Raw genomic sequence first — 25,964 nt, 5'->3', positions numbered from 1 at the left:
CTGCTCTTAACGTGACGTTATTCCCGCTGATTGATTAAGGTTCAAGAAACTCAACTCTAATGGATTTATCCGTTCGATAGATCGACTCAGTCTGCAGATAATGTCCGTTATCGGTGACGCCACTTGATGTCGTGCATCCAGAAGAGAACATGTGCAAGACAAATACTTCAGCCAAGCAACGGTATCTAACGAGGAATTCGATCATCAAGCATAATTTTATAGGCATCATCATCATTGACTCTATCCTAAGCTTTTTTCTCTGATCATCACGACCTCATATTGACCAAAGTCGCCACAACTTGAGTTCTCGAACAAAAAAAAGGTCGAACCCACTCTTCCTATCAATTATCGAAACACCCAAAGTCACATCCTATCTTTATTCTATAATATTACTACCTCACGAGGGAATTAAGAAGCGACTACTCGGCTTAATTCACTCTTGTACAACCGGAGAAGTTTCGGATGACCTGATCTGAAAGCGGAGCTATTACGAAAAAAATTCTGAATAGTGTCGTACTATATTCTTCTTCTGGTCCTTCTGCCTTTTCTATTTCTTCCGTTGTCTTTCTGTCTATCTTTTGCTTTATCCTCCACTTTACATGTTCTCATGCGCCAAGAATCGCCAAGCATAGGCCTAATCTTTTAAAAGATTGTCGTGAGTGGGAGGTATTTTTCCCCATTCTCGCTATCATCTGAGGATATCTGCTTCCTTTGCTTGGTTGCATTGAGCAGGGATTCGTATTTTCCTGCTATAAAGCGAAGGGACTGGGAGGACTCTGCTTTGACTGTGAGTTCTTCTTGAAAATCCTTACTAAAGACTGTTACTCATGACTCCTCCAGAGATAATTAGTATGGCTTCGAAAGACGGCCAAGATAGTACGCCCAGGCGTCACAGTCTTAGCGATGAGTGTGACACCAACTCAGCTGCTGATGAGAAGAGACTTGTTGCGAAGCTGGACTTCTACATCATTCCTCTTGTAATGGTGCTGTACCTCTTCAGTTTCCTAGACAGGTAAGTTACGCAACTCACTCACCGAGTCCCTATGACTAATTCGGAACGAATAGAGTCAACATTGGTAATGCCCGACTTTACGGACTTGAAGAGGATCTGAACCTCTCGTCGAGCCAGTTCCAGGTTGCCGTGTCCATCCTATTCGTCACATACTTGCTCTTCGAGGTTCCATCCAACCTTGTCCTTAAGCTCTTCACCCCTCGTCGATGGATCGCATTCATCGCTGCTGCATGGGGAATCATCGCCACCCTCACCGGCCTCGTCAACTCATATGGTGCTTTGATTGCTTGTCGTCTACTTCTTGGTGCCGTTGAAGCAGGTCTGTTTCCTGGCTTGACGGTGTACCTCACTTTCTTCTACACCAAAAGAGAACTCGCCCTTCGCGTGGGTTATCTGTTCGTCAGCGCGGCAGTCGCTGGAGCTCTTGGCGGTCTGCTGGCATATGGCATTGGACATATGGATGGCCTCCATGGTATGAGCGGTTGGCGATGGATCATGATCATTGAAGGAATTCCCAGTTTCCTGCTTGGTGTGGTCACATACTTCGCTCTGCCTAATGATGCGGAGACGGCCTACTTCCTCGACGAGAACGAAAGAGCCCTTATGCGGTTGAGACATGCCCGTGAGTACGGAAACACGGCTTCCAGTCGTGAGTTTAGCAAGAAGGACATGATGTGCGCCTTTAAGGACTGGAAGGTTTGGGCGTTTTGTGTTGCGCAGTTTGGCGTCGACACTATGTTGTATGGTGAGTTTCGATATCCCTCGACCTCAGCACGCAGCCCACTAATTGATATCCGCAGGGTTTTCAACCTTCCTCCCGACTATCATTAGAGATCTCGGTGATTGGACGGTTGCAGAGACACAACTCCTTACCGTGCCTTGCTACTTCCTCGGTGCAGCGGCGTACATGTCGACTGCATTCCTGTCAGATAAGCTTCAACAGCGTGGACTTTTCTGCGTAATCTTTGGAGTCATCAGCGTTGTTGGATATGCAGTCCTGCTGGCTGATGTGTCTTCTGGCGTCCACTACTTTGGCTGCTTCCTCGTAGCTGGAGGCTTGTACGTTGTTGTGGGCTTGCCACTGGCTTGGGTAAGTTGAGATAGTCTCGATGGCAAATTATAGTGAGCTGACTGAGTTGTTTAGTTGCCCACAAACTCGCCGCGCTATGGAAAGCGTACTACCGGTACGGGAATGCAGTTGACTTGGGGTAATGCGGCAGGCATTATGTCTGCATTCATCTAGTAAGTCCTGTTATTGACTGTTGTCGTGAATTCAGCTAATCTTGACCAGTCCTGCTTCAGACAAGCCTCGATATATCCGTGGGCACGCTGTAACGCTCAGCATGGTTGCTCTCGGCACCGTCATTTATGGATTTATGTGGTGGTGGTACCGACGAGAGAATGAACGACGACAGGCAGGTCTTATGGACGACAAGTTTCGAGGAATGGGAGAAGATGAGTTGGCTGAACTTGGAGACGAGAGTCCACGTTATAGATATACCATCTAAAGGGGATCTGATAAGAGGATAATGAGAACTTAGGGTTATGAGGGACGAAATCAAGGTAATGGAGGATATTGCATGAAAGGGATATACATAATGAGAACGGCTGTTGATTATTGAGGATAAGAGACAGAAATGAGGGTTTAAACATGAAATACCTACTGTAGGTAGAGATGATTGACGGTTCAGAGCAGAGCCTCAGGTAACACCGAGGAGAAGTACCGGGACTAAATGGCGCTAATGTCCGTTATTAGTGGCTTGATGAGCTGCATCGTTCGTTGCTGGGGAGTTTCACATGGTTTAGAAAGCAATTTATTGGCCAGTTACATTTGGTATTCATGGCGTATCATCGAATCACATGTTATGGTATTGTACTTTGGCCACTTTCAGCTCAGCTGTACGCAGAATATTTTGGTTAAAGGAATTGCCAGCACGTCAAATGTTGCTGTTGGGGCTGTGTACGTCAGCTGTTGAATGGTTGCCATAATCCATCAAGTAGAGTGGTGTCGTGTAATAATGGGGCCAATGCGTGCATATTGAATACGAGGTCTGGGCTGTGTTGAAGAATGTCGCCTGAAATATTGTCAACAGTTGAAGACACTCAAGAGCATTATACTAGGCTGTAGGTCTTGACCATTCAGTATCATTGTATTGAATAACTTTCAAGTGTACTGTCCCGCGTGTAAGTGCTGGTTTGCGTCGATATCAGGGCAGACTGAGCAGCACATGTCATCAGACTCCAGTAACGTTACCGGGCAAGAGTAAATAAACAGCCCAAATACCAACAGACTCGCCACTGGTCATTGATCGATCCTCTGAGACATCCTCAGTGGAATAATGCGATGTACCCCAGGATCACAGTGGACGTCCATTGGCACTAGCGGACCCTAGTTTCCAAATTTAGGTGCCCAAGTCACGCTCTAGCGTCGAAAAACGGAGGCTTAACAGAGACTACCGACTCTTCCCATGTTCCCCTGTTTTCTTCCATGTCTCCATTTCCACCTGCTTCTGCTTCTGCCTCTTCTTTTGCATCCTTACCTTCTAACTAATTCCTTCTTGGGTGCTATTCACTTTCGTTATTGGCCAACTCAGTCTACAGTCTCTCGCTTGTCTTCTCTGACAGTTGGAATCTATACCACTCCTACTATATTCGATCGTTGTCTTGGCATATCCCCTATTCCTCCACTGATCGACTCAACAATCCATCTTCAACACTTCGAATCATACAACACTTAATAACTCGACATCATGCGTTTCACCAAGCACGTCCTCCCCATCGCCATCCTCCTCACCGGTGTCATCGCCGCCAAGGACGAGCAGTCTACCACTGCCGTCGAAAAGGCCAAGGCTACCGACGACAAGGCCTCCGCGACTGCCGACGACTCCAAGACAGCGGACGCGACAGAGGAGGCTTCTGCAACTGCTACGGGCAAGGATGACAAGAAGGAGTCAAAGACCGACAAGTCCGATACCAAGTCTGCTACCAAGGAGAAGTCGGCTGCTTCTCAAACCACGGCTGATGGACCTACGATTACCTGGGACCCTCCTGCTCCCAAGACCACGGTCCCTGATATCAACGCCGGTTCTCCCTCGCCCATGACTCCTGGTGTTGTTGTTCTGTCGTTGGTACTCGGCATCACATCTCTCGGAATGGCTCTGCTATGAGAGTACCTGCCATCCTCCTTAGAGATCATTGCACATTTCAGCTTCTGCAATGGTTCTTCTCGGCAAGCGTTTTTGGTTGAACGGGGTTTGTTCATTTTATTTCACATGATTGTGGCGCTATACGGAATATCAATGGCAACGGGGATTGACGATTTTTCTCTGGCCTGTAATTTGGTAGATGGACGCGTATGTTTGTGGCGCTCAGATAAGCCTCATTTGTTTCGAAGAAGAAAAAAAAAAAGATGGGAGATTGCGAAAGGAATGAAGAAGGTTATGGGAGAAAAAGTATCTGGATCGCACTTGGATCTGGAAGAGCATTGCATTGGAGTAATACTGTCGATATAAGTAATTGGGTCAAAGTAAAAAGAACAATTTCTGGACATTTTGATCTGCTGTCGCCGGAATGAAACCTCAGCTCCCCGTCCCTTATTCGTTTTAGAGCCAACCGTTCGTTAGCTGGGGCATGGTCTCAAAAGCCATGACCTATCTGCATAAACGTGATTGTAGGGCGAGCATATATATCCTCATAGGTTGAGAAATAAGCCACGAATATCTGTTCAATGTTAGGATTTACCGTATTCATTGATTTTAGGTATCATCGAGGGTCCTGGAGCCAGAGAATTGGCATCTCATAGTTCCCGATTCGAAGATACCGATGCTCCCTGGCCAATCACGGCATCTATAATCGACGTCATAACCCACCCTTTGTCCGCCCAATCACTTGACCCCTCCCCCTCATTCCTCTGAGTACAGCTCTCCAATCGCACGGTTCCAGCGCCTGTTGTACCTATGCTGTAGGGGGTTTTCAGCAGGTTCACGGCGCACCGTGCCTTAAGCTGTGCTAACTGGAGGTGGGAAGTCGCAATGCATGTCTTGCATTCATTCCTCCTGCCCAGCCCAACCAACAGAGCGAAGCTGAACTGGCGATAATACACTTTTTCCCACACTCAATTTCCCACGTCCTTTTCTCTTTCTTACAACAATCGCCGATATTCGAGCAGAATCAAGTCATCACCGGCGATAGTGTCACGCGATAGTCCTCAGCGTATTCTCCGCCTGACATCAACAGGCGCCCATCTTCCTGAGCCGCCGTTGACGGCGAAACCCTCGATACCTGACGTCGCCTCATATCATCGCATCTACGTCTACTTCTACGACCATCCCGACTCGAAGCTCTTGAGTAAAGACAATACCCTTTGCCTTTCAATCAGACATCCTCTCACTACCGAAACGATCTACCGTCATCATGGCGCAGACGCAGCCCCCGACCTTCATCAACCTCCCACCTCCCACCTCCAGACCAGAGACCCCCTCTGAGATGCCGTGTGTTCTTCCTTGCTCCTAACATTGCCTATCGTTTGATGCGATGTCTCTGCTTCCCTTAAAACTTGTTCGCTGACATCGTTGTCCGTCTCAGAGGCACTCCTACGAGCACCACTACCTCGCTTTCCGCCCTATCTACCACTGCGATCAAAGATGGTCATCGCGGCCACTTCCCACAGGGTCCTCTCAGTCGCGGACACCAACATAACCCTTCCACCCAAAGCCTCGAGGCTGAACGTGCCGACCGAATTTCCCGACTCGCTGGTCTCGAGCGAGTTTCAACCCTCCGGGCACCTCCTCAAGCGAACGCCCAAGGAGCATCATCTCCCTCGCCTCAGACCACGCCAACCTCTACAACTGGGTTTCCGCCCAACTACCCTGCTACACAGCACCTGACACCTGCATATTTCGATAGCAATGGCCAGCCTGTCGCCGTGACCAAGATGAGTACTGTCGGAACGGCCAGCGCAACTGAGAGCCATGTTGGCGATGGCGATGATACGCGCACAACTGCTGGCGAACACGATGAAGACATGTTTAGCACCGATACCAACTACCGTGAAGCCGAGTCAGTCGCAAGCATGGGTGGCTATCCCGACGCTATGGATGAGGACCTCGATGGTGCCAATGCTCGTTCTGTGGCTGGTTATGACGATCGCATGAGCGATGACGGCTCTGCCTCTCTCGTTGGGTTTGGTGAGGGTGCGGGCAGTACCGTATCTGGGCCCATTTATCATCGTCGAACGGCTCCCCAAGCTTGGGGTCTTGAAAGAACCAATTCGGGCCTGAGCGACGCCCGGCGGGAGCGTGACACTCATATGGGCGGTGACACGCCTGTGAGTGTGTCTGCCCTCCAGGAGCGCCGGGACGCTCGCATGATGGACGGTGTCGCGACTGATCCGAATCCAGGCCAAGCACCAGAGAACGACTCTTTTGTTGACACAACCTTCCGAGGCCCTGTCTCTGCGTCGCAACCTCAATCACAAACTGCTGCTGCTCAGGAGGCGGCAGAGCGTATTGTCCAGAGGTTGGACAGAGGTGAGACAAGGGCGCCTGCTTCGGGTCTTGTAGGACCTGGACGGGGTGACGAGCCTTTGGGCAAGTTCTACTTTGAAGGCGAGAAGCGTGATGATTAGAGAGGCTATTATATCAAAAGAGATATCCCAGCTGAGCCTTCATCTGCAAGGGTGGGGATGACTCCAGAGCTGGATTGAAGGACGCTGCCAGGCACGGCGAACTTGAGAGATATGGTCATATTTCTCATGCTGTGCTCGTCCTCAGAAGGAGTTTCTATGTTGTTTAGATTATATGCGTACGCATTGCTGTTCCGCCAGTTTATGTTTACATGTTGATATTTCGTTGGGGCCCCCATCTTGAGATGAGCTCAGGGCAGTTTGTAATAAAGGCCGTTTATGCTGTACAAACACGTCCTTTTCAGCCATTGACTTTAGTACCTGTGTACAGAGTATTTTGTTTCTTTTGCGAATATGTCACGATGCAATCGGGGTTTGATTGGACATTGAATGGTCTTCCAACGTTGCCGAGGTCAATTTAGATCCTGGCACGTTGCTTCATGTTATTGTGGTCAAAGCCAAAGCATGCTGTATTATCAGCATGCCCGTTGTACCTGGTCTCTAAATATGACGCCGCTATCTATTCGCCTCAAATTGTGTGACCATGCTCCGTGCACTTCATTTGGCAGATATCATGAAACTAAAATAGCGGGAAAGAATGGCGTCGGCCATGGCTTTCATCACTCTCTACCTCAAAACCATCGCTCGTTCTGTAAGTGCATCTGGCCAGAGATAAACGCCAGTCCCATCAAATAGGTGAACCTAGTCTTGGAGCGGGCTAATCGCAACGCTCCTCTCAGACAAATGCCATCCAAAGCGTTCAATGAAACAACCATGGGCCTACATGAAGGCACACTTGAGGGAAAAGGAAACCAAACTGTGAACGATACAGAACCCATGTGACTTCTTGCGTCGTAATGCCTCGGTGATGAATTGATAAGATGATGATCTAGGCTTGGGTGCTGAAACACCAGACCTCACCTTTTTCCAGCTCCCGTCTCAGATATATGCGCAAGCTGCCATTTCGGGCGCTAATGAATTCTCAGAGACCTCGGAGCTGCAGGAAGAAAAGCAACAACAATAACAGACTGGTATACTGTCATAAACTTGGCTCTGTAAACATTATATGCATAAATGAAAAGCTGTACCATGTGGTAACGATCTGGAGAACTCCAGTGTTGTGGTATATATGGTGACGCAAATTTGAATATGACGAATGATTATTCGCATGCTGTCGGATAAGTTCATGCGCAGGAGAAATCAAGACGCATTCGTCGAACAACGCCTTGCCAGTCCCATACAGACACCCAGTCACCCTGATCCATGCAAGCCCAAACCTTTTCTAGGAGTTCCATGACACGCTCGCAGTTCCGTAGGCCTGTATATCCGCGAACAGCTCTTACTGCAGTGCGTATGCGTTCCTGCTGGGCTGGCTCAAAGCAAGCAGTGCCAATAACTAGACAGGGGATAAGTAGCAGGGTCTGGGAGGGGTCAGAAGGCTTGAATGACTCCAAAATAGTGAGAGACTCTTCGACGGCGAGCGTGATTCGTCGGTCGTGATATGCTGGCCTTCTGGAAGGTGGGGGTGAAGATGCCCTCTCTTGGCATGTTGATGAGTCTTGTTCATGCATGGAATTTGTCCTCGAAGGGTTGCGAGATGTTGGACAGCTACTGGCCATGTGAACATCAGTAGCCCCAGTGGCACCGTTGCCCCTTGATACTGTGGCCATCATCGAAGCTCGTCTGGGTGGTGGTGGCGGAGGAGCAACAGTAGTTGAGGCCGAGATGGGCAAGGTGCTGAACGTCGAACGGCGCATCGAGGAGACTGAAGGTGGGTAGATCGTCCGGAAAAGATACACCCACATCATCTGCTTGTAGAGCAGTCCGACTCGGTCACGGCTGTCACCCCATGGCCAGTTTGGTGTCCACTCGCGAATGGCCGCGTCAATCTCAGCAGCCTGGTACAAGCTGGTGTAGTCCACCACTGGGTCAACACCAGCAGAAATGTTGGCTCGGATCGTGTTTCGAATAGTCGTGATCTGAGATAGATACTGGAAGAGGCCATCCCCAACACCTATCAAACGGGGAGGCTGTATCGGTGCTACAGGCTCCCAATCTTCAGACGACAGTCTGGCTGTCATATTCTCAGGGTGCCAGAATAAGTCATCGGCAAAGATGTGGTACTGGAAGAACTCGGTAATGAAAGTATATAAAGCAGGGTCCTCAGGGGGTGAGTGTTGAATCAGAGTCTGGTAAGCTTGAAGGTGCACACGATGTTCACCTCGAGGGTTTCCATCGGCTCTCGTCTGAAGAAGCAAGCAAAGCATTTGTCCATATCTTGCAGAGAGAATGGTCTTGTACTCGGGATCGTCTTTGTCCAATGGCCGTCCCATATCCTCGTACAGTCGCTTCATGGACTCGTCGTGGTGATAGTCGGCGCGTTGTTGCAACGCCTCCCGGTTGGACTGAGGATGGTCGGCCAATAACTTGGCACCATACGGTGTATCCCAGTCGATGTGCTTGCTGCTGACTGCCAGAATAGAGTGCATGAGGCCCTGGTGTTCATTGGCGAGGTGAAGGATGATGTCTTTGAAGGCATTTCTGGCCTCTCCTTCAACTGTTAAGACATTGCTCAGATGGGTAATATAATGTTTCCAAAAGACCTTATCCTCGACAGTCTCGACACCATGGAAGATTGGTTGCATAGTAATGATTGGAAGGGCCTCCTGGCGTAAACGTTCTGGTGCGATAATTAGAAGGATGTGTCGGTATTTCATCAAAGGAAACGTACCCTCTTCGGCCTTTTCTTTGCCGCTCTTCCATATCTGTTTTTCGTGGTAGCCCTCGCATACCACAGCGTTCTTCTCGCAATTCATGCCTAGAAACAAATGATTAGAATCTTGCATATCTCAGGTGAATGATTCGGGTCGTACATCGAGGTTTCTACTTTATATTAGCCTTCTGTCCACAGCTCAAGAACTACAAAGCACCAGACATGGCAGGGAGAATACTACTTGACATGATATTCCCCCTTGTTCTGTGACAGGTCTAACGCCTTCGTGAAATCACTTACCGCTTCATCACATTTCTTCTTGCGCTTTCGGCAGGTAATGCAACCAGTCTTTGATCGACCCTTGGTCACTTTACTTGCGCTCACTGCCGTGGTCAATGGGTGTTTCCTTGGTCTTCCTCGTGGTCGTTTCGGTTTCGGATCTATCTTGGCGGAGTCCATTGAGGCTGGCGCCAGGGGGGCGGCTTTAAGATCGTCCATGTTAAGATCATCTTCAACCGGCTCCAGCTTCGGAATGGTAAGAATATCGTCCGAGCCTTGCTCCCAATTATTGTCCATTTCAACATCGTCTCGGTCGACATAGTCCGTACTCCAAGAATCGGCGCAGGACGAGGAAGCTGAATGTACCATCGTCGGGGCAGAAGAATTGTCCAATCCTGCGCTCAACGGTGAAATCTGGCCGGGCTGTAGTTGATTTGCTGCTGCTGCTGAAGACATCCACAAAGAGTCCATTGGTAAAGGTGATGGTGGCATCATGTTGTTTCGGCCTTCGGAGGATATGCTATGGTTGTCGCACCAAGCCAGGTTTCGTTCAGACTGCGAAAATGCAAATGAACTTTCGATAGCCATCTAAGAGGATGAACATGCCCCGGACAAGAGTTGGGAGAAAGACGTTTTGTGCCGACTGTCCCAGAGCCGGCGGTAAAGACTTAGATAGACAACTAGGTAGCCCGATCAAATATGGTACGGTATGTATAGGCACAGCACAGTCTATGGAAGCTGGACGTGACGACTCAGCATGAAGCTGTGGAGACTAGAGGGTGGTGGCGGTGGACGTTAGACTGGACTAGCTATCGACGCCAACACACCAACGGTTGATCGAAGCTCCTTAGTCGCCCAGAACAGGCGACGGTTCGAAAATCGCAAGATGAAAGGGAGGGAAAGGTGAGGAGAATGGAGGGGCTACAGTATGTGGGTGGAGAGGTGTTATTTGGGAGTCAAGGTATGGAGGAGTTTTGAGATTCAGCACTGGAACCCTTCTGCAGTCTGTCGACTCCATCTCCCCACAGTTATCATAGCCTAGTAATGAGGTTGGCCTCATGGTCAAGGTGAGAGAGCCCACAGGGGCTTTGGTACACTTGGTACATAACCTTCAACACCCATGTGCCGTTCGGTCCCGCCAGGGATCCTTTCAGGCCGCTCGACGATGCCATCGATGGTCTCCTACAGACCCTGTCATGCCAGGGCCAGCTGCTGGGGGCTAGGTCGGCTAGTTCAGTAGCTTAGGACGACCATGATGAATGAGACGTGAAGGATACTCTAAGCCTTGGCGGATGTCTCCACCAAAGCCTTGATGGGGGACATGGACATGGCGTATTTAGATATCCACCCTCCATAGATTTAGCGTCTTCAGGGCCCTGCCAGAGATACTTCAGGGTACGCAAACCAGCCAAAGCAGCCCAGCCTAAGTGGGACATTTCCCGTCTGGACTGCTCAGGACTCAGGTTTGGTTAAGGTGGTGCATACAATGTCGTGCTATAAATGTTAGCAAATGTCTGGGATACGAGAGCAAGATCATGGCGAGGTAGAACGTGCCGTGCCTAGAATTACGGGGAAGGGCCTCGATGAAGCAGACATCTCGATCAGCTTGATATCTCTCCTCCATTTCAGAGGCCAATCAATGGTAACGAGTCGTGTCTATGCCCGTATTGTATGCGACAAGTGGAGTAACGTCTATGTATGGTTCGACAACGTTGATCTGTCTTTGAAAGTCACACGACAAAGTATCAACCAACTTTGGAGTAAAGAAAATCCAAGTCTGCAACGGGCGACGTTGCAACGCTGCTGTAGCATGATATCACTTCAAGTCCCCTGTGTTTGTAAATTCCCGTTAGGCGGTATTCGTTGCTAGTGTTTTTTCTCACTTTATCGCGCAACCAACCGATGCTGCTTTGCGTAATGATCATGGTAATGGTATAGTTCGCTTGAATCGCTCAGTCAGGCTGTGTTGACTGTTGAGGCCGCAATTGGGATTACAAGACTATTCGGCTGTGCACCATGATCGACTTTGGGCATCAAGTGAAGAAAATTCAGTCAGCGGGCAAGGTATTGTAGGATTCTCAACAAAGAGGTTGTGGTGACGGAAAATGCGAGTCGGTTGGATAAAGACAATGGTGTTGACAGCGGATGAATGGAATAGGAAAGGCGCTTCTGCACTATATCGGCATCTGTCTCAAATTTCATTCCTCAAAGAGGTCAGTCACGATGCAGATCAGCCTTTACTGCCCATCTGAGAAGGCACCTTCCTCCACGAAGGCCGATGACAGAAAGTGTACAATCTGATCGAGTAGGCCCGGCCTAGGCAGGTACGCTACTCCGTCCTTCCAGCCCAACTGACATCCCACTCCGAATGATTTTCCTTAGTATCCGTACCTTATCCTTTCAACTCACATTAAAAGCTTCTTCAACCAAAATCTGGACTTTTTATCAAATCCCCTATATTTTTGCTACACCAACCAGCATCATGCCTGTCTCTCTTTGATGGCTTTTCCAACAGAAAGCCTCATGTTGGCTGGAGAGATCTAGACCGTCAGCCCACTATGCGCTGCACCATCATTCTCCCTCCTGCAGAATATATGCAGAAACATCCATAGCGGCCACTTCTAACTCGTCCGTTTATCACTAGCATCAACTACTGCTGTCCTTTTCTGCCTGGCGGAGGCACTACTCTGAATGGTACGTCCGCACCTGATAAACCTCAATCACCCCTTTTCCATCAAGACCAAGCTGACTGACATGGTATTCCCATGTCGCTATTACCTTGTAACCTCTTCCATCTGCATCGCACTACTGCAATGTATTGCTAGCGCATATGTGCATTGCTTCTGGGGACTGGAAATCGACGGCCCAGGTCAGTCCACAACTGTTGGAGCTCTGAAGCTCTAGACAAGAGAAGTTGCGTTAATTGCTCGGCTGCTTCGAAAACTCGAAGCAGTTCATAGCCTCCCTGGACATGAGTTCACCAGTAGCCTCCCAGCCACGCGAAAACTCTAGTTTCAATATCAACTCAACCCTCTTCTTACTTCTTCACCAATTGACTCTCCAACATGGTACGTGCCCTGTAGCCGAACGGGTAGGGGTAAGACCAGCTCGCATCCTCCGCAGCCAACCGCCTCCTCACGGACCCTCAGGTGATCAAGGCATACTTTCTCTCTGAGACAATGCCTGTCTAGGTTGGTCGATCATTACGACTAAATTTGTCTGCCATTTCGACGAGTTGTCCTAACTCGGCCATCACGGATGGCCCACTCGTTGGTTGATCACGATACGTATTCAACTCTTCAAAGCGATTCAGAACCCTGGGCTCGAGAGACTCGAGGCTTTGACAACTTCGCTAAGATGCCGGCCCGCCGGTCTACCCCCACGTCAGCTCGCAAGATTTAACCCCGAATAGGACGCAGTTTCCATGATTATCGACTGCCAGGCGATGAGAGCCAGAAAATTTGAACTCTATTGGGGCCATCTACCACTCATAACACAATGTTCATTGTTTATGTTTGCTTTTTCTGCTCGCATTGCGGGGGACACAGCCAAGAGCGCGACCCTTGGTTCTTATGTTGACATGGAGCTCATGAACCTTGGCTCTCAAGCACATCCTCACCCAGTGTGTCCATACTGAACCTTAGAAGTGGTGTTGTGGTTAGATATTTTGGCTGTCGTTGCTTTACAGAAATGCAGCATCACAGGCTCTTTTTTACTATGCACAGCTATGTAGTCTTTGGCTACTGAAGTTGATTGCACACCCGAAGTATTACTTTGACAGAAGATTTTGGAATTGGTCTTTACCATTCGAAATCCGGAACCTCTCTCTTGCGAAACGCACATAAACTGGTCTGCTCTTTCTTTGAAGAGTATCTCAGATATGTGTAGTCAGCATCATTCGGATTCCCCAAAACAGTAACCCCTGGTCAGCTCGGGGGCATGCTCATCTACCATTTGGCAAGACTTGGAAGCCACAACGGTTTCATCGCTAATTTTAATCACTACGCGCAACATGTCTCAGCTAATTCCACCAAGCTGATACTATGTACTAACTATATAGGAGATGGCCAAGCATTACACATTGGTGGTCGCCCACGGTCTCCGCATCAATCAAGCTGATGCTCTCTTGAGATCACATACTGATGTTGGCAGTTAGCTGATAGAGAGCAATATCCAACGACCTTGAGGCCAAGGATGTCGTCGTCATTCCTCTTCAGGTTTAGCTGGTCTGGAGCTAAAAGCTCCCATGAAAGCCTTGAGTGGGTTGCTGACACACAGCGGTACTTCGAGGTACTTCAAGTTGTTTTATATCATAATAGATCAACCTCTCATTGGACGTGCAATTGAACTTCAAGAGGTCAACTCCAATTCAGCGTTCGGTGGCATCTATGAATAGTCTATCGCTTCAAACCGAGCATTCCGCTTCTCAGCTGCATCTCACACCGCCCCTGCTCCTGGTATGTGAACCAGTTGCCATTAAATATTGCCCGACAATTGAGTTCGACGGTGCGCCGGCCCACGCGCGGTCCGTTAATGGAGTCCCGTTTTTTCCCTAGGCTGAAGGTTGGGCAGATGAATGGAACCAACCATATCGGTAGGAGTCAGGAGAAACATGCGCATCTGGAAGATTAAAGACGTCATCGCCGACACCAGTTGTTGGTTCTAAAATAAGGGACTTATATTTGGCTCGTCACAATCGGCCAATGACTTCCTGACTTTACAGTTTGATGTGCTCTGTAAGCTAGTCACGGCGGATAGAACATCACTCTCAACGAAGAGTCCCTGGCATCTTTGCTGACGACTGCGACCAGGCCGGAAATGTTTTTTTTTTCCTCATGGAGAAGCATGAGCACCTGCAGCTTTGACATACATGAAGTTGTATCGTGTCTAGCTTAGTGTAGTCCAGGTACTGCTCGTACTACTGTACTGTCGTGCAGTATCTGCCCGACCTAGGCGAATCCATCGTGAGAGGACCCTGGCGATCCCACATTGACCACCTGAAATACCCAAACACCAGTGACTTTCAACCCTGTTGGGCTCACTAACAGACCACCACCTGAGCTGGACTGGGGGGGTTTTATTTCCAGGACCAAAGAGCTCAGCTCGCCAGCAAGCGCACGGGTCAAGTAGGCTAGAACATCTGGAGCTGGAGGCGGGTCTGCCTGAGCGCAAGATTATGCTCGTCCTCTAAATTACTCCACCAAAAGCGCAGCCATCATCAACTGACACATTTCGTTTGGCGCTTGAAGTCCACTGGACCGGACCAAGTGGCCTGTGCCATTTTGGCACGCTTTTTGTCACGGATTTAAGCCAACATGGAGACTGCCCTATGCTGTGCCCGTACGAATAGAATCCCCCTAGAAGGAGGTTCAGGTCACCTAGTCGTTAGCAGATCTCCCGTTATCGGGCCGGCACAGATCTTCACGAATCGAAGTCCAGATATGCGGTGAACTGGGCCATTACTCGACCGAACACAGGGTGTGAAGAATGTGGTTGTGGAAACCATGGAGCAACTCTGGGCATGGCTTCAGTGGGAGCTATGAACTCGGAGGGCCTCCGGTGCTGGCCATGTGAGGAAGATTCGACGATTCATGATACGATGGATAACAACCTTTGCCTGTTTCTCAGTCTTGGGTGTCACCGGTTGTTTCTTCAGGCAGGCATGGATGGTGTAAGCCAGCCAGCCAGCCTTCTGACTCAATCTGCATTTCAAGCAAGTGAAAACTGGGGTCAGGCTGAATACTCCAGCCCGACAGAAACGAACAAGGCCATACGTTGTTCGGGATTAACACAACAGACAAGATCAGGGCATGCACGGACTATGATTTTCAATGCGCCAACCACGGTTTGCATCCCTGAGCTGGGCTGGCTCGCGCTTGGTCTGATATTCGCAAAGCTTTGGTGTGGAGAGTCCATGATACTCCATGACTAGTATTCAGGAGGCGAGATCCTGGAATGTGTCTGCCTCATATTGGAAAGCACATGTCTAAGTCTGGCCGATCGTTGCGTTAGCGGACGTGGAGTCGTGGACGTGGACGGCGTTTCCTTTCGTCCAGCCCTACTGATTGCGACCGGAGCAAATAGTCCAATTCCATTAGAACCCGACAAAACTCTGATGTGTCAGGCGTTTAGACGTCTTCTCGAAGCGTGGCTTCAGAGACCGGCTCGATGCAGTTTAATTACACCACAGTACAGTACAGCTTCTACTGAATCAGGCTATTTGTTTCATCTACCATTCTTGGTCAAGTATGAGGGCTCTTTCCGGAGCATGCTGTCATTACCCCATGAGTCAAAAACGTTGACGATACGACATTGGCTATCCTAAAAGAAAGTCCAAGGGAGTGATCAAAAACGTGGTGCCTCGGGGGTTAGCCGAAAACCGAGACCTAGACCTTTGGACTGCGTAGATACGAGTGCATGCTGTCTTTCCTATACCAATACATGCAATACCCGTACCCCAGACTCACTCACGGACTGGGGGGTGACTGACTGTGGACTGTGGGTGAGGTGACGGGCGGATGCCAGTCAAGTGGGGGATCGTGGGGAGCGGTGTGTCGACCCTCTGCTCTGTGTGGATAGCCTCTAGTCTTCATCACAAGACGACACCATAATCAAGATGAGCAACGTGGACTGCAATGGGAAAATACCACCCTACCATCGGCAGCGTAGCGCTATCCCACTCAACTACATCATCGCAAAGATTTCTGGTCTGATTATTTACGTTTGATAATACAGATATTGGCCAAGATCGACTCCCTCACGATTCAATGGCTCTCATTCAGACATATCAAACACTTGGCATGCTTACTGTGCCTCCCGGAGTTCGGCTTCTTGACTCGCTCGGCACTTGGTCACCAGCACAATACAGCACAGCATATGCAATCTCGTGAATAACCAAAATTGTCGACCCAAGCCAATTGACTGGCTCAATCTCAAGTAGCATCTCAAGTTGACAGTTGCGGTCTGCAGGTGATTCGCTGCGTGCCAGTCGATTCGAGTCCCTGCTATCCGTACTATCGCGGACTATCGCGGTCTCGTGCGTCGTCACGGGACGATCATCAAGCTAACTATCAAGATTCGGTAACCCGTAGCCTGGATCAACAGACTGATTGGACATGCTCCAGAAGCCTCCCTTGCCATGTCTGTTATGCCGTGATGAAGCGAACGTCGTCCCCTGGTGTGGCTGCACAAGCGTGCGTGTCCTCAACTCTGCTTGTCCTTGCCTTTTCGATCCTGGGGGCTTAGAGGCTGTTGGTCAACATGGATGAGGCCTCTACTATGTACCTAGTTACCTTAGCGTGCGTTTATTATTCTGCAGCACCAAATGTGATTCATGCAGGGTACGACTCGAGAACTTTGATAATGCAGGAGAATAATGAAATACATACGCAGAAATGTGCTCATCAGCGTCGTGGCGATTCAAACTCATGATATCACAGACCCTCTATCTCGCAGCATTCTCTGCGGCAAAGCGAGTAACCCATCTGTCTCATGCATCTCGGCAAACCTTGACTACCTACACAAAAGTTCCCTTCTGAATGGTCCATTGCTACATCTGTCTGTCTCAAAGTCATAAAGTGTCTCATATTAAGGTTGGCTGGGAACAAGAGTCTAGAGTTGAAGCTATGGCGTTCACTGGGACGGTTGTTGATTCAAAGTACTAATAATATTACATAGGATACCTAATCTAATATCTCATTATTGGACAAGATCTATTGAAATCTAAGGTCTTTTAAGATTAGACTCAATAATGAGATTGTATCTAAACGTCAGCGAGAATTGGAACTGCCTCTTTTCCTGCCTTATCGGGGCTGGCTGGCGGGCTGGTAGAATAGGACCGAATCCTTCTATTTGGCAAATACAATGAGATCAGATGCTAGAGGCTATACTCTTGTCTTGTACCTTCAAGGGGCTTTGTGCAAGGCCCCGGGATCTTAACTACATACAAATCTAGTCGAATCAGTCATGCATCTTGACAGATACCTCCCCGTCTCAGCCATGGACCCAATATACATAATAGCAAACAGCGTAGATATGTAGGCATCGATGTGAGCCTCCAACATAGATTTGCCAATTCACTTGCATCTTGGAAAAGTTTCGGTTTCCCGCCCTTTACCCTGGGACTCATGGTCGGCCGCTGGTCGTCCAAAGCTCATTCGTCTTCCCTCCAAACGAAATGCAGACCTGAAGCTGCTTCCGCTGGCGGGCGTCATCGTTTTGTTTCTGCTTGGGGTCTGTGCCCCCTCACGCATTGCTTTACGTAGCTTACGTGTCTCTACTGTTAATCCCTGGGGTTTCTTGTCTCGATATGTAGCGGCTGGATTCACTTCAACCCTCGCGGTTGCCCGAGAAGGGGTTTGTGTCTGTCTGGGAGGTCGATCGAGTGCGAGGTTTAGCTGAGATTCAGAAGGAAGAGGTGGTACAGGCGGCCTAGGTGATGAGAATAGCGGTTCCGGGGCATCTTCGAGGAACTGCTTCCATTGTATGAGACTCTCTTTACTCGTTCTATTATCGGTAGCGACGTTGTTTTGAACTGCAGAGTCCCCATTAGCCGCACTTTCGAGGGAGTCCTTACGACTGGATCTCTTTGGCGATTGTCTGCTCTGAAACTCACGCTCGACCTTGTCTCGAAAGTACGCCGCTCGTTTCTCTTTCTCCCTTTTCCCTTCGCCATTACCCGAGACCCACGGCGACGCACAAGGTGGTTCGGGTTTGCAGTTAGCAAACGGGGACCATGCCAAGGTGGGCTCAGCCGGAGTTCGGGGAGTGGCTTGGGGATTGTAGTCCGAACGTATACGCTTGCGGAAGATACTGCTGATGCTGGAGGATGGTGTTCGTGGAACGGCAGTGGTTTGTGATGCGGTGGGTGATGGGGTTCTTGGATCAGGAACGTCTGCCTCACTTCCTGGAGGTATCAAGGACGAGGCTCGAGTTGAGTGATCGAGCTGCTGGTTCGATGAACGGTAGGTGCTGCTGGGAGTAAGTCTCGCTCGCGATGGCGGCTTCTGGGGCTTTTGAGGCTGCGAGAAGTCTCGCGTAGTGGCCGATGTTGAACGCTCAACATCTCCCTCATCCATGGTCGCACTTGGCTGAAACAAAGTCTTTGGCCAATCCGCCCCAGAAGAAGCCTCCCCATGGTTCTCAATTCGTCCATCGTTTCGCGACACGGTTCTAGACTTTCGGGGTGTAGCTGCGATAGCCCTCATCCATTCTTTTGGTGCAAAAGCGCGTTCATGCCGCCCAGAGTCCGGCAAATCAGGCAAGCGTCTTACTTTTGAGGTCTTCTCCGTTATGCTTTTACTCATTTGAATCCCATTAGACTCTTGAGGAGGGCATCTAAGACGTTCCTGAGTACTCTGGAGGTTGAGCATCATGCCAGACCTGGGGAATGTACCCCTGGAAATACTTTCCCTACGATGCTCCGGGGTAAAGCCTGATTGCGCCATGGCTTCCAGGTTGAAAGATGCTTTGTGTTCAAGCCTTTTCATAGACTGTGTTGGGGTAACAATTGTGGAAGCCGAACGTTGAAGGCCTCTTGGCGCAGGTGTTGCCTGCAGGAGGCCCTGCTCCTGGTGTCCTAGCCCACGAGGCGTACGATTTCCTTCTGTTGGAGTATCATCGTCATCTCCGAAGACTTCGGGATCGAAGGAGTCGTCTCGCTCAGTTGGGGCACTGATCCTAAGCATCTCAAGTGTGGTAGGCGGACCAGCATACCCCCTATCAAACAATCTTGGCCATCTACGATCAGATTCGTCAGTGTTAGCCCTATGTTTCCGTCGATTGATATGCAAGGGACTTGGCTGAAGTTCAGAGATAATTGATTCTGTGTCGGCCTCCCATAAGTCCGCAGAAAGCCCTTGGTGATACTTATCACTAGGACTTGGAATTAATCTTGCTTGTCGGGTATCTTCAAAAAGGAGTTTACCGCCAGAATCACCAACAACACGCTTTGTAAGTGTTCCTGGAGTCAATCGATGAGTTGGTTCAACTGCGATAGGGAAACGAGCTAGGGGACTGCGTGTGTCTGTTGTTGCCAGCGGCTGGGGAGTACAGCCAACAGTCTTGCCTCTAGGCCTTGGAGTGGCAAAATCAAAAACAGACATTTCCTCTTTGCATATACGGGATAACTGCCTCGAAAGCCTGAAGCTACCAGAGTCGTTGTGGATTTGTCTATCAGCTTGATCTGAGTCACCTATCAGATCCTTCTTCCTGACACTCTGACGAGAAGAGGGGGTGCCCGGGTCGGGCAAACTTGGTGTTTGTTGATTTTGAAACGTAACTGCATCATCGACGCATGTAAAGCGAGCCGCAGTCCCCGTGCCCTTTGTAGTCTCGTCTGAATCCTCGGTCGGATCATTGTCCTTAGAAGCTTCAAGTGATGTGATCGCGCTTGCTATCTCATCGTTCTCGTCGGGTTCATATTCGCTCATAGGCCGCCAATCTTCGACCTCTCCCCCGGCTAGTACTGGTTTCGTCAGTAGTTATTACAAATGATTTTGGGAAGAAAAGCAGATAACGTACCTCTACGTGGCACAACCATGTCTTTTTCTTCAGGATCAGCGCCTCCACGACCATCCCCGGCTTCTTTGTCCAACTCTGAGACCTTTTTGACCTGAGCATCGCTCATATTGAAACGCAAGGTATCCATGAATGTGGGTAGAAGAATCGGCTCGCCGCCTAAGTGAAGGGATAGACGCATGGGCCCATTGGCGTAAGTTTCTGGTCTTACAGTTGATACTGATTCCCCATCAGATTCAGCTGCATATCCATCTGCGGCTGCGCTTTCTACATTGACTCCAAAAGCCATGGGTTCCAAATCACGCCGGATTACTTTTGGTATTTGTGGTATTACCAGGAATTGCTTGTAGTAATTCGTCCAGAACCAATGTTTGTCAGGGGGTGGGAGTTCACATGGTCGATCCTCGTAGTCAGATAAGTACTTCTCCATCAGATACATTCGACAGTACTCCATAGGCGAAAGGCGTGGTTTCGTAAGTTGGCAACTCAGTCCAATACTTCTACCCCCTCTGTGGAAAGGCCGGAGGGTGCTTCCCCCCACAGCGATCTGTCTCTGGGGTGATTTGGGACTTTGTATTGGGCTCGAAGATGTATCACGGGCCTCATAGCTTTTGGCTTCAAAGCTCAAACTCCCCGGAAATGGGCCTATGATAGATATTGGCTCCGAGATGTTTGCTTTGAGCGACGGCCAGCGCTTTCTATCACTTGACTTGCGTGTAGTGGAAGTGCCCACGTGCTGGTCCAGTGCCTGGAACGGCACACCACTTTGGTCTGTCCTTTCGGATCTATCAGACTGATAGCGCATTCTCTTTTTTATCTTGTCCAAAACGCTGGGTGTGAGATGTGCTTTAAGTCTCTCAGGAATATGTGGTAAGGGGGGCACAGGTGGCATGTCATTACCCTCATCATCGCTGTCGGGATCGTACTAAAAATCTCGACTGTCAATTTCTCGAGGTAAGATAAGACCCAAAGCTGCTTGTTCGACTGGCGACATGTCGAGCTTTCGGGTGAATGGGTGCTGAAAGAACTCTGTTTTGGAGAGACTATCAGGATAGGACAGGACGGGTGGTGCGCTGAGATCTTGAGAAAAAAGAGCGCCGTCTGTTTTAGCTGGACTCATTTCTCTTCCAGGCATTCCCTTTAGTAGAGGATGTGAAGTCGATAGAACCCATGGGCTTAAGGGTGTCGTTGGCGCAGAGTCCTGGTTGTCGTTTGGAGTCGCAGTTGTGAAAATAGCGCTCGCGCCCTGGGTTGCATTTGCTGAAAAACCAGAGCTTCGTGAAGTGTCTGTATCAAACAACGTGGACGAGGTTGGAGATGCGACATGATACGATCCGATGCTGAATGATTTTCGTTCAAGATCGTTCATGATCGCCAAGCACACACCCTCCAGCTTCTTGAACTCTTCACAGTATCTCACCATAGCATCTCTGGCTTGCGGATACCCGGGGACCTCGCACCAGCTAGACAGCTTCATTTTAACGATTTCTTGCAGCTGAGGGGAGAAAGGGCTCTCGGACATCAGGTGCTCAAAGACAGAAAACCGAACACTGTCTCGAAGACTTGGTGAGTGTGGAGTTGGGTCGACATCATCTTCGTCTTCGAGAAACACATCCGAAGGCACAAGAGCATTGAGTATTCCCATAATTTGAGGGATCTCCTTCCTGCACTCGGAATCTCTCGTCAATTCTTTGATAAGGATCTGGGGGGTAGTCAGTTCACCAAGGCGCATTCGGGGAGCAGTATGTGTCTTACACAGGCCCTGAAACCGGCGTGTAGAAGCCGAAAATTTGCGGTAGAAGTCCTATCAAGCTCTTGGAGCATTTGTAGTTGACTTTCTGTCGGTAAGATGGTCTCCATGGCAGCATGGGTAGCTTCAAGGAGGCGAAGGCGACGAATTTCGATGGCATCGAGGTAGCCAAGGCCATCCATGGCGCGTTCAAAGTCAATACCTCCATCCTTGGGCTTCCGAAAGATATTTGAAGCTATGTACTTGGAATTCTTGCGACTATTCGCGTCATAGTCGACTCCTCTTGCTGCACGGATGGCTGGCCAGGTTGTTTGAAGGGAGGCTTGAATGGTTTGGTCGTTATCGAATGCCAAAAGCCTCGTTTGCATCAGCTGCGCAAAGCCACACTGTCGAGAGTTAAGATCATCTGATTCATCGTTGACCAATTGTTTAAGGGCTTCATAGCCTGTCCCTAACCACCAGGTTTCGAGTTCAGCAGCATGGGGTGGCATCGCTTCGTGATATTCTGCCGAAATATGTTGCTCAGAGTGCGGAGGAGAAAGCTTATACAGCGCGATCGCACATGATGCATCAGTCAGAGACGAAGAGGATTAAAACAGTGGAAGGAATAGATCTGTGAATGAAGAAGGTATTTCGAGAGTGAAAGGCTGCCAAATATTGATCTTGGCAGTGAATAAAGGTGGAAAGGGCGTGAAAGGAAAATTCTGCAGGCAGCGACTGATCCACTGTAGCCGTGGTATTGAGGCTGGCTGTTGAAAGAGCCGTTTGCGCGAGATGCGTCTTGTTGTTTCTACATTTGTTCATGATGAATGTGGCCAGAATCGTTTGTGGTCGCGTCACTGTTCACACCTTCCTTCCATGAGTTGGACCAGCTGTTTGAAAGCATTGTAGACTAATCACGTGGCCTCATAGTACATTTGACTGCCATTAATTGATAGCGATTCGAATCGTTGAGGATATTCGTTACTGACGGGAAGCTGAAGTTGTCGATACTGCCGTTACCCCGTATCTCATGAGGTCATTTCAGAGTGGGAAAGATCCATTCGGTGACATGCATCTCAAACCCCCTGTCCTGCTGAGTCTCAACTCAATTGACGAGGCCTCCTGCATTCCCCGCTAAAATTACAGTGGTTTTTGCACTAGCGCAAGGAATAGCGGGCACCGTCAGTGGAATTGCAGGGGGAGCTTCTGCAGCTGTCGCCGAGGATCTGGTCAAGTCTCTGCCAAGGCCAATGGCAGCCAGTTTCAGGGCAGCTAACTGTCACTGGTGGCCCCGAATCTGTTCTGACGCAGCACAACCAGGAACCTGAGCTAACTTTGTTTTTTGAACCTTGACCAAGCTTGAATTGGACTGTTCCTTTCGTGCCACGAAGCCACTGGTCGTCCTACTCCCTTCTTTTTCTTCTCTCCTTTGTTCTACTGGCGTTGGTGTAACTCTTGATAGCCTCAACCGGCACGTCAATTGACTCGTGGAACTGCTTTCGTCTTTCTCTATTGCACTGCAAATCATTAATTATGATTTTGAGGCATTCAGGGCGCCTGGTGCGTCGCCTCAACCAACCTGTCAGCTCCTTGAACTTGGCACGACCAGTTGGACCGCAGATTCGGTATCTGGGGCCGAGATGCACAAATAGCAATGTTGTCAGCAAGCTTCGATTCTCATCTCAAGCTCGCAAAAGAAAAGGTATTGATTGATATTTAATTCTTGTCTTTTGTCACACGATCCCGTCAAGAGGCGACTCTTCACAGCAAAACTTGGGTAACCCAGAGGTTCCGGCATTTGCATTTCTGTTTCCAGAAACGGCACTTTCAGTCAGCATCTTATCAAGACTTGGCTTTGAGCAACAGTCCCAACTATTTCTGATCTGCAAGTGGGGATCAGGCTGAAGAGCGGGAATCGCTGCATATCAAATTAATATGTTGCTGGAAGCCCAGAAATCGAAATGAAATCGAACTATTGCTAACTTTTTAAAGCGGAAGAAGCACCTGAGTATAATGCAGAGGCAGAGGCAGAGACTCAGAAAGGCCCCAAGTCCTCCTCCTCAGAGCCTTCACTTCTAGGCAAGATGGGAGAGGCCGCGGCCACGACCTTTGCGTCCATAGTGGTGTTGGGTCTGGGCTTTGCTGCTGCGGGCTATATTTATCACAAGTTTTACAAGATGCTCGTCCTCCAAAAGATGAACCATGCTTTTGAGCCAGGGGATCCGGTCCTGGATTTGGCTGCAATTGGTAAAGATGTTCCTCATCAACCAGGTGGTTCTGGCGAACATTGGATATACCGCCCGGAGCAGCAGCGTGTTGATGACATTGTCATGGGGCGCGTTGTCGGGCACTATTACCTTTTGATCGGTGATAAGGGGTCTGGTAAGAGCAGCATGCTTATTGATGCTATGCGAAAGAATGAGGGTGATGGTGTTGCCATGTTCGAAGCGCACGCAGACCTGGAGATCTTCCGTATTCGTCTTGGCAAGGCCCTCGATTATGAGTTTCACGAGGATTACATCGGAGGGTACTTCAGTGAGAGGGGTCCCCGCGAAACCACAGCTCTTCTGGACATTGAACGTGCTCTCAACAAATTGGAGAAAGTGGCCATGCAGAAGCGAAGAGAAAGGGGCAAGCCTTTAGTGGTGATTGTCAACCAGATGCACCTCCTTCGCCATGATGATGATGGTCGAGATGTCATTGAACTACTACAGCAACGGGCTGAACAGTGGGCTGCTGCCAACATTGTCACTATGGTTTTCAACTCAGATGACTACTGGGTGTATGAGCGCCTCAAACAGCTTGCTACCAGAATGGAGGTTCTCCCTGTCACTGATCTACCTAAACAACAAGCTATTTCGGCTCTCCAGCGATATCGTCAGAAGTACTGGAAGGAAAGCATTGACGCCGCAGTTCTCGAAGAAGTCTATGAAAGGGTCGGAGGGCGGCTGAGCTTTCTCAACCGAGTAGCAAAGAGCAGGGATATGATGGGAACTTGCGAAAGGATCAAGGAAATTGAAAAGAAGTGGTTCCTCAACCAGTGTTGGATTCTCGGTCCAGAGATGGATGACGATGTCATGGATCAACAGAAGTGGGCTGTAAGTTTGAAGAAATACTACGTTGCATTTATAGAGACAAGTTACTGACCGAATCATAGGCTGCCGCTATGTGTTTGGCCAAGGCATTGGTCGACAAGGAAAAGGATATGGAAGAACATGAGACCTACGACCCTATTGTTGGACATGTGCTTCCGACCTACCCTTTCCACATCGCTCAGCAAATCATGACCCGCTGTGACTTTATCCGAGATCTCGATCGATTGAACCTCTTCAGCATCACCAGTGAGGCAGATGTTCGAGCGAGCAGCGTTCCGATGCATCGGGCTTTCAGAGAAATTTGTGCTGAGCCTAACTTTGAAAAGCACCTGGAGGGCACGATACAAAGAATTGCTGATATCGAAAGTTTGGGCCGCACTCGCGAGCTTGTTGCCAAAGACTTGGTTCTTGGTGGACAGTATGAGATCGAGCATAACCGCAAGGGTATCACAGTGAAGCTGAAGGAGGCTGAGAAGGAAGATGACTGAGGCAATTGCGTGCGCTTTTGGATTTGCTTCCATGGAAGTAAATGGGAATGATGACACCCTATTAGTGTTTTTGGATTTCTCTGGTCATATACGCCTGAATGAGGTATGACCGGAATAATGTTGAAGGACAGGCGCAGGTGATGGATGTTTTTGGGTCTGATGAAGTGACCTGTACAATAACTGACTGACTTACATAGATTTTCTTGGCACGTGTCGAAATAACTCTGTACAAACCTGTACTATTTCTTTAGATTAGTGTAATAAACAACAACTGTATATATTTGACTCTCAATGCTTCGAGATTAGCCTCGGGGAGCAAGAAAACTTAAGGCTTTGGAAGAGGATGTTGAAATAAACTCAGTAAAGAGTCCCCTAAGCTTAGATTATATTACCTAAATATTTTATTGCTTAGGGTCAAGGTCTTGAGTTTTCTTGCCTCCCCTAGCTGACCTCTTGACCTGAGCTATGGGCAGAGATCAGAGAACAGATGAAAGGGGTACGAGT

The 25,964-nt window shown here is 49.2% G+C and overlaps 9 protein-coding genes across 16 annotated transcripts; 6 read left to right on the top strand and 3 right to left on the bottom strand.

Moving 5' to 3' along the window:
* The first annotated feature begins 170 nt into the window (after positions 1-170).
* On the top strand, positions 171-3,146 carry FOIG_07776 (uncharacterized protein). Of its 8 annotated transcripts, XM_031207453.1 has the most exons (6): positions 171-787; positions 841-1,012; positions 1,066-1,757; positions 1,813-2,102; positions 2,157-2,254; positions 2,304-3,146. In XM_031207453.1, the coding sequence occupies exons 2-6, from the start codon at positions 852-854 to the stop codon at positions 2,518-2,520; spliced, it is 1,458 nt and encodes a 485-aa protein (XP_031062986.1). In that variant the 5' UTR covers positions 171-787; positions 841-851; the 3' UTR covers positions 2,521-3,146. The 8 variants fall into 8 exon arrangements, with proteins under 8 accessions (XP_031062986.1, XP_031062988.1, XP_031062992.1 ...); XM_031207455.1 differs by having other exon boundaries at positions 2,157-3,146; XM_031207459.1 differs by having other exon boundaries at positions 1,813-2,254.
* Positions 3,147-3,212: 66 nt separating this feature from the next.
* FOIG_07775 (uncharacterized protein) lies at positions 3,213-4,860 on the top strand. Its single transcript, XM_031207451.1, has one exon. The coding sequence runs from the start codon at positions 3,763-3,765 to the stop codon at positions 4,177-4,179; it is 417 nt and encodes a 138-aa protein (XP_031062984.1). The 5' UTR covers positions 3,213-3,762; the 3' UTR covers positions 4,180-4,860.
* Positions 4,861-4,865: 5 nt separating this feature from the next.
* FOIG_07774 (uncharacterized protein) lies at positions 4,866-9,312 on the top strand. Its single transcript, XM_031207450.1, has 2 exons — positions 4,866-5,502; positions 5,597-9,312. Exons 1-2 carry the CDS (start codon positions 5,426-5,428, stop codon positions 6,636-6,638), a joined length of 1,119 nt encoding a protein of 372 aa, XP_031062983.1. The 5' UTR covers positions 4,866-5,425; the 3' UTR covers positions 6,639-9,312.
* Positions 7,820-10,614, bottom strand: FOIG_07773 (uncharacterized protein; the record flags this gene model as incomplete). The annotated part of the gene is made up of 4 exons (XM_031207449.1): positions 9,649-10,614; positions 9,509-9,518; positions 9,367-9,453; positions 7,820-9,315 (listed from the first exon to the last, which is right to left on the bottom strand). The coding sequence occupies exons 1-4, from the start codon at positions 10,213-10,215 to the stop codon at positions 7,820-7,822; spliced, it is 2,160 nt and encodes a 719-aa protein (XP_031062982.1). The 5' UTR covers positions 10,216-10,614.
* A 2,078-nt stretch (positions 10,615-12,692) lies between these two features.
* On the top strand, positions 12,693-13,783 carry FOIG_07772 (uncharacterized protein; the record flags this gene model as incomplete). The annotated part of the gene is made up of 2 exons (XM_031207448.1): positions 12,693-12,695; positions 13,688-13,783. 2 exons carry the CDS (start codon positions 12,693-12,695, stop codon positions 13,781-13,783), a joined length of 99 nt encoding a protein of 32 aa, XP_031062981.1.
* A 1,047-nt stretch (positions 13,784-14,830) lies between these two features.
* FOIG_07771 (uncharacterized protein) lies at positions 14,831-16,533 on the top strand. Its single transcript, XM_031207447.1, has one exon. It carries the CDS (start codon positions 15,149-15,151, stop codon positions 15,557-15,559), a length of 411 nt encoding a protein of 136 aa, XP_031062980.1. The 5' UTR covers positions 14,831-15,148; the 3' UTR covers positions 15,560-16,533.
* A 1,169-nt stretch (positions 16,534-17,702) lies between these two features.
* FOIG_07770 (uncharacterized protein) lies at positions 17,703-21,037 on the bottom strand (the record flags this gene model as incomplete). The annotated part of the gene is made up of 2 exons (XM_031207446.1): positions 17,703-20,092; positions 20,149-21,037. The coding sequence occupies 2 exons, from the start codon at positions 21,035-21,037 to the stop codon at positions 17,703-17,705; spliced, it is 3,279 nt and encodes a 1,092-aa protein (XP_031062979.1).
* A 33-nt stretch (positions 21,038-21,070) lies between these two features.
* On the bottom strand, positions 21,071-22,386 carry FOIG_07769 (uncharacterized protein; the record flags this gene model as incomplete). The annotated part of the gene is made up of 2 exons (XM_031207445.1): positions 21,071-21,847; positions 21,901-22,386. The coding sequence occupies 2 exons, from the start codon at positions 22,384-22,386 to the stop codon at positions 21,071-21,073; spliced, it is 1,263 nt and encodes a 420-aa protein (XP_031062978.1).
* A 797-nt stretch (positions 22,387-23,183) lies between these two features.
* Positions 23,184-25,754, top strand: FOIG_07768 (uncharacterized protein). Its single transcript, XM_031207444.1, has 3 exons — positions 23,184-23,579; positions 23,870-24,975; positions 25,035-25,754. The coding sequence occupies exons 1-3, from the start codon at positions 23,411-23,413 to the stop codon at positions 25,458-25,460; spliced, it is 1,701 nt and encodes a 566-aa protein (XP_031062977.1). The 5' UTR covers positions 23,184-23,410; the 3' UTR covers positions 25,461-25,754.
* Positions 25,755-25,964: the final 210 nt, after the last annotated feature.

The sequence above is a fragment of the Fusarium odoratissimum genome, assembly GCF_000260195.1.
Source record: "Fusarium odoratissimum NRRL 54006 unplaced genomic scaffold supercont1.11, whole genome shotgun sequence".
Taxonomy (NCBI): domain Eukaryota; kingdom Fungi; phylum Ascomycota; class Sordariomycetes; order Hypocreales; family Nectriaceae; genus Fusarium; species Fusarium odoratissimum.
Note: the sequence above shows the minus strand (reverse complement) of the source record. Positions and strands in the feature narration are given on the sequence as shown.

What these genes read in the sequence shown, in the direction of transcription:
- FOIG_07776 (XM_031207452.1), top strand. Translation starts at nt 828, where the DNA reads ATGACTCCTCCAGAGATAATTAGTATGGCTTCGAAAGACGGCCAAGAT. An exon ending in TGGGCTTGCCACTGGCTTGG is followed by an intron (nt 2,103 to 2,156) that starts GTAAGTTGAGAT and finishes TGAGTTGTTTAG; the next exon opens with TTGCCCACAAACTCGCCGCG. An exon ending in ATTATGTCTGCATTCATCTA is followed by an intron (nt 2,255 to 2,303) that starts GTAAGTCCTGTT and finishes AATCTTGACCAG; the next exon opens with TCCTGCTTCAGACAAGCCTC.
- FOIG_07775 (XM_031207451.1), top strand. Translation starts at nt 3,763, where the DNA reads ATGCGTTTCACCAAGCACGTCCTCCCCATCGCCATCCTCCTCACCGGT.
- FOIG_07774 (XM_031207450.1), top strand. Translation starts at nt 5,426, where the DNA reads ATGGCGCAGACGCAGCCCCCGACCTTCATCAACCTCCCACCTCCCACC. An exon ending in GAGACCCCCTCTGAGATGCC is followed by an intron (nt 5,503 to 5,596) that starts GTGTGTTCTTCC and finishes TGTCCGTCTCAG; the next exon opens with AGGCACTCCTACGAGCACCA.
- FOIG_07771 (XM_031207447.1), top strand. Translation starts at nt 15,149, where the DNA reads ATGGCTTCAGTGGGAGCTATGAACTCGGAGGGCCTCCGGTGCTGGCCA.
- FOIG_07768 (XM_031207444.1), top strand. Translation starts at nt 23,411, where the DNA reads ATGATTTTGAGGCATTCAGGGCGCCTGGTGCGTCGCCTCAACCAACCT. An exon ending in TCAAGCTCGCAAAAGAAAAG is followed by an intron (nt 23,580 to 23,869) that starts GTATTGATTGAT and finishes AACTTTTTAAAG; the next exon opens with CGGAAGAAGCACCTGAGTAT. An exon ending in TGGATCAACAGAAGTGGGCT is followed by an intron (nt 24,976 to 25,034) that starts GTAAGTTTGAAG and finishes ACCGAATCATAG; the next exon opens with GCTGCCGCTATGTGTTTGGC.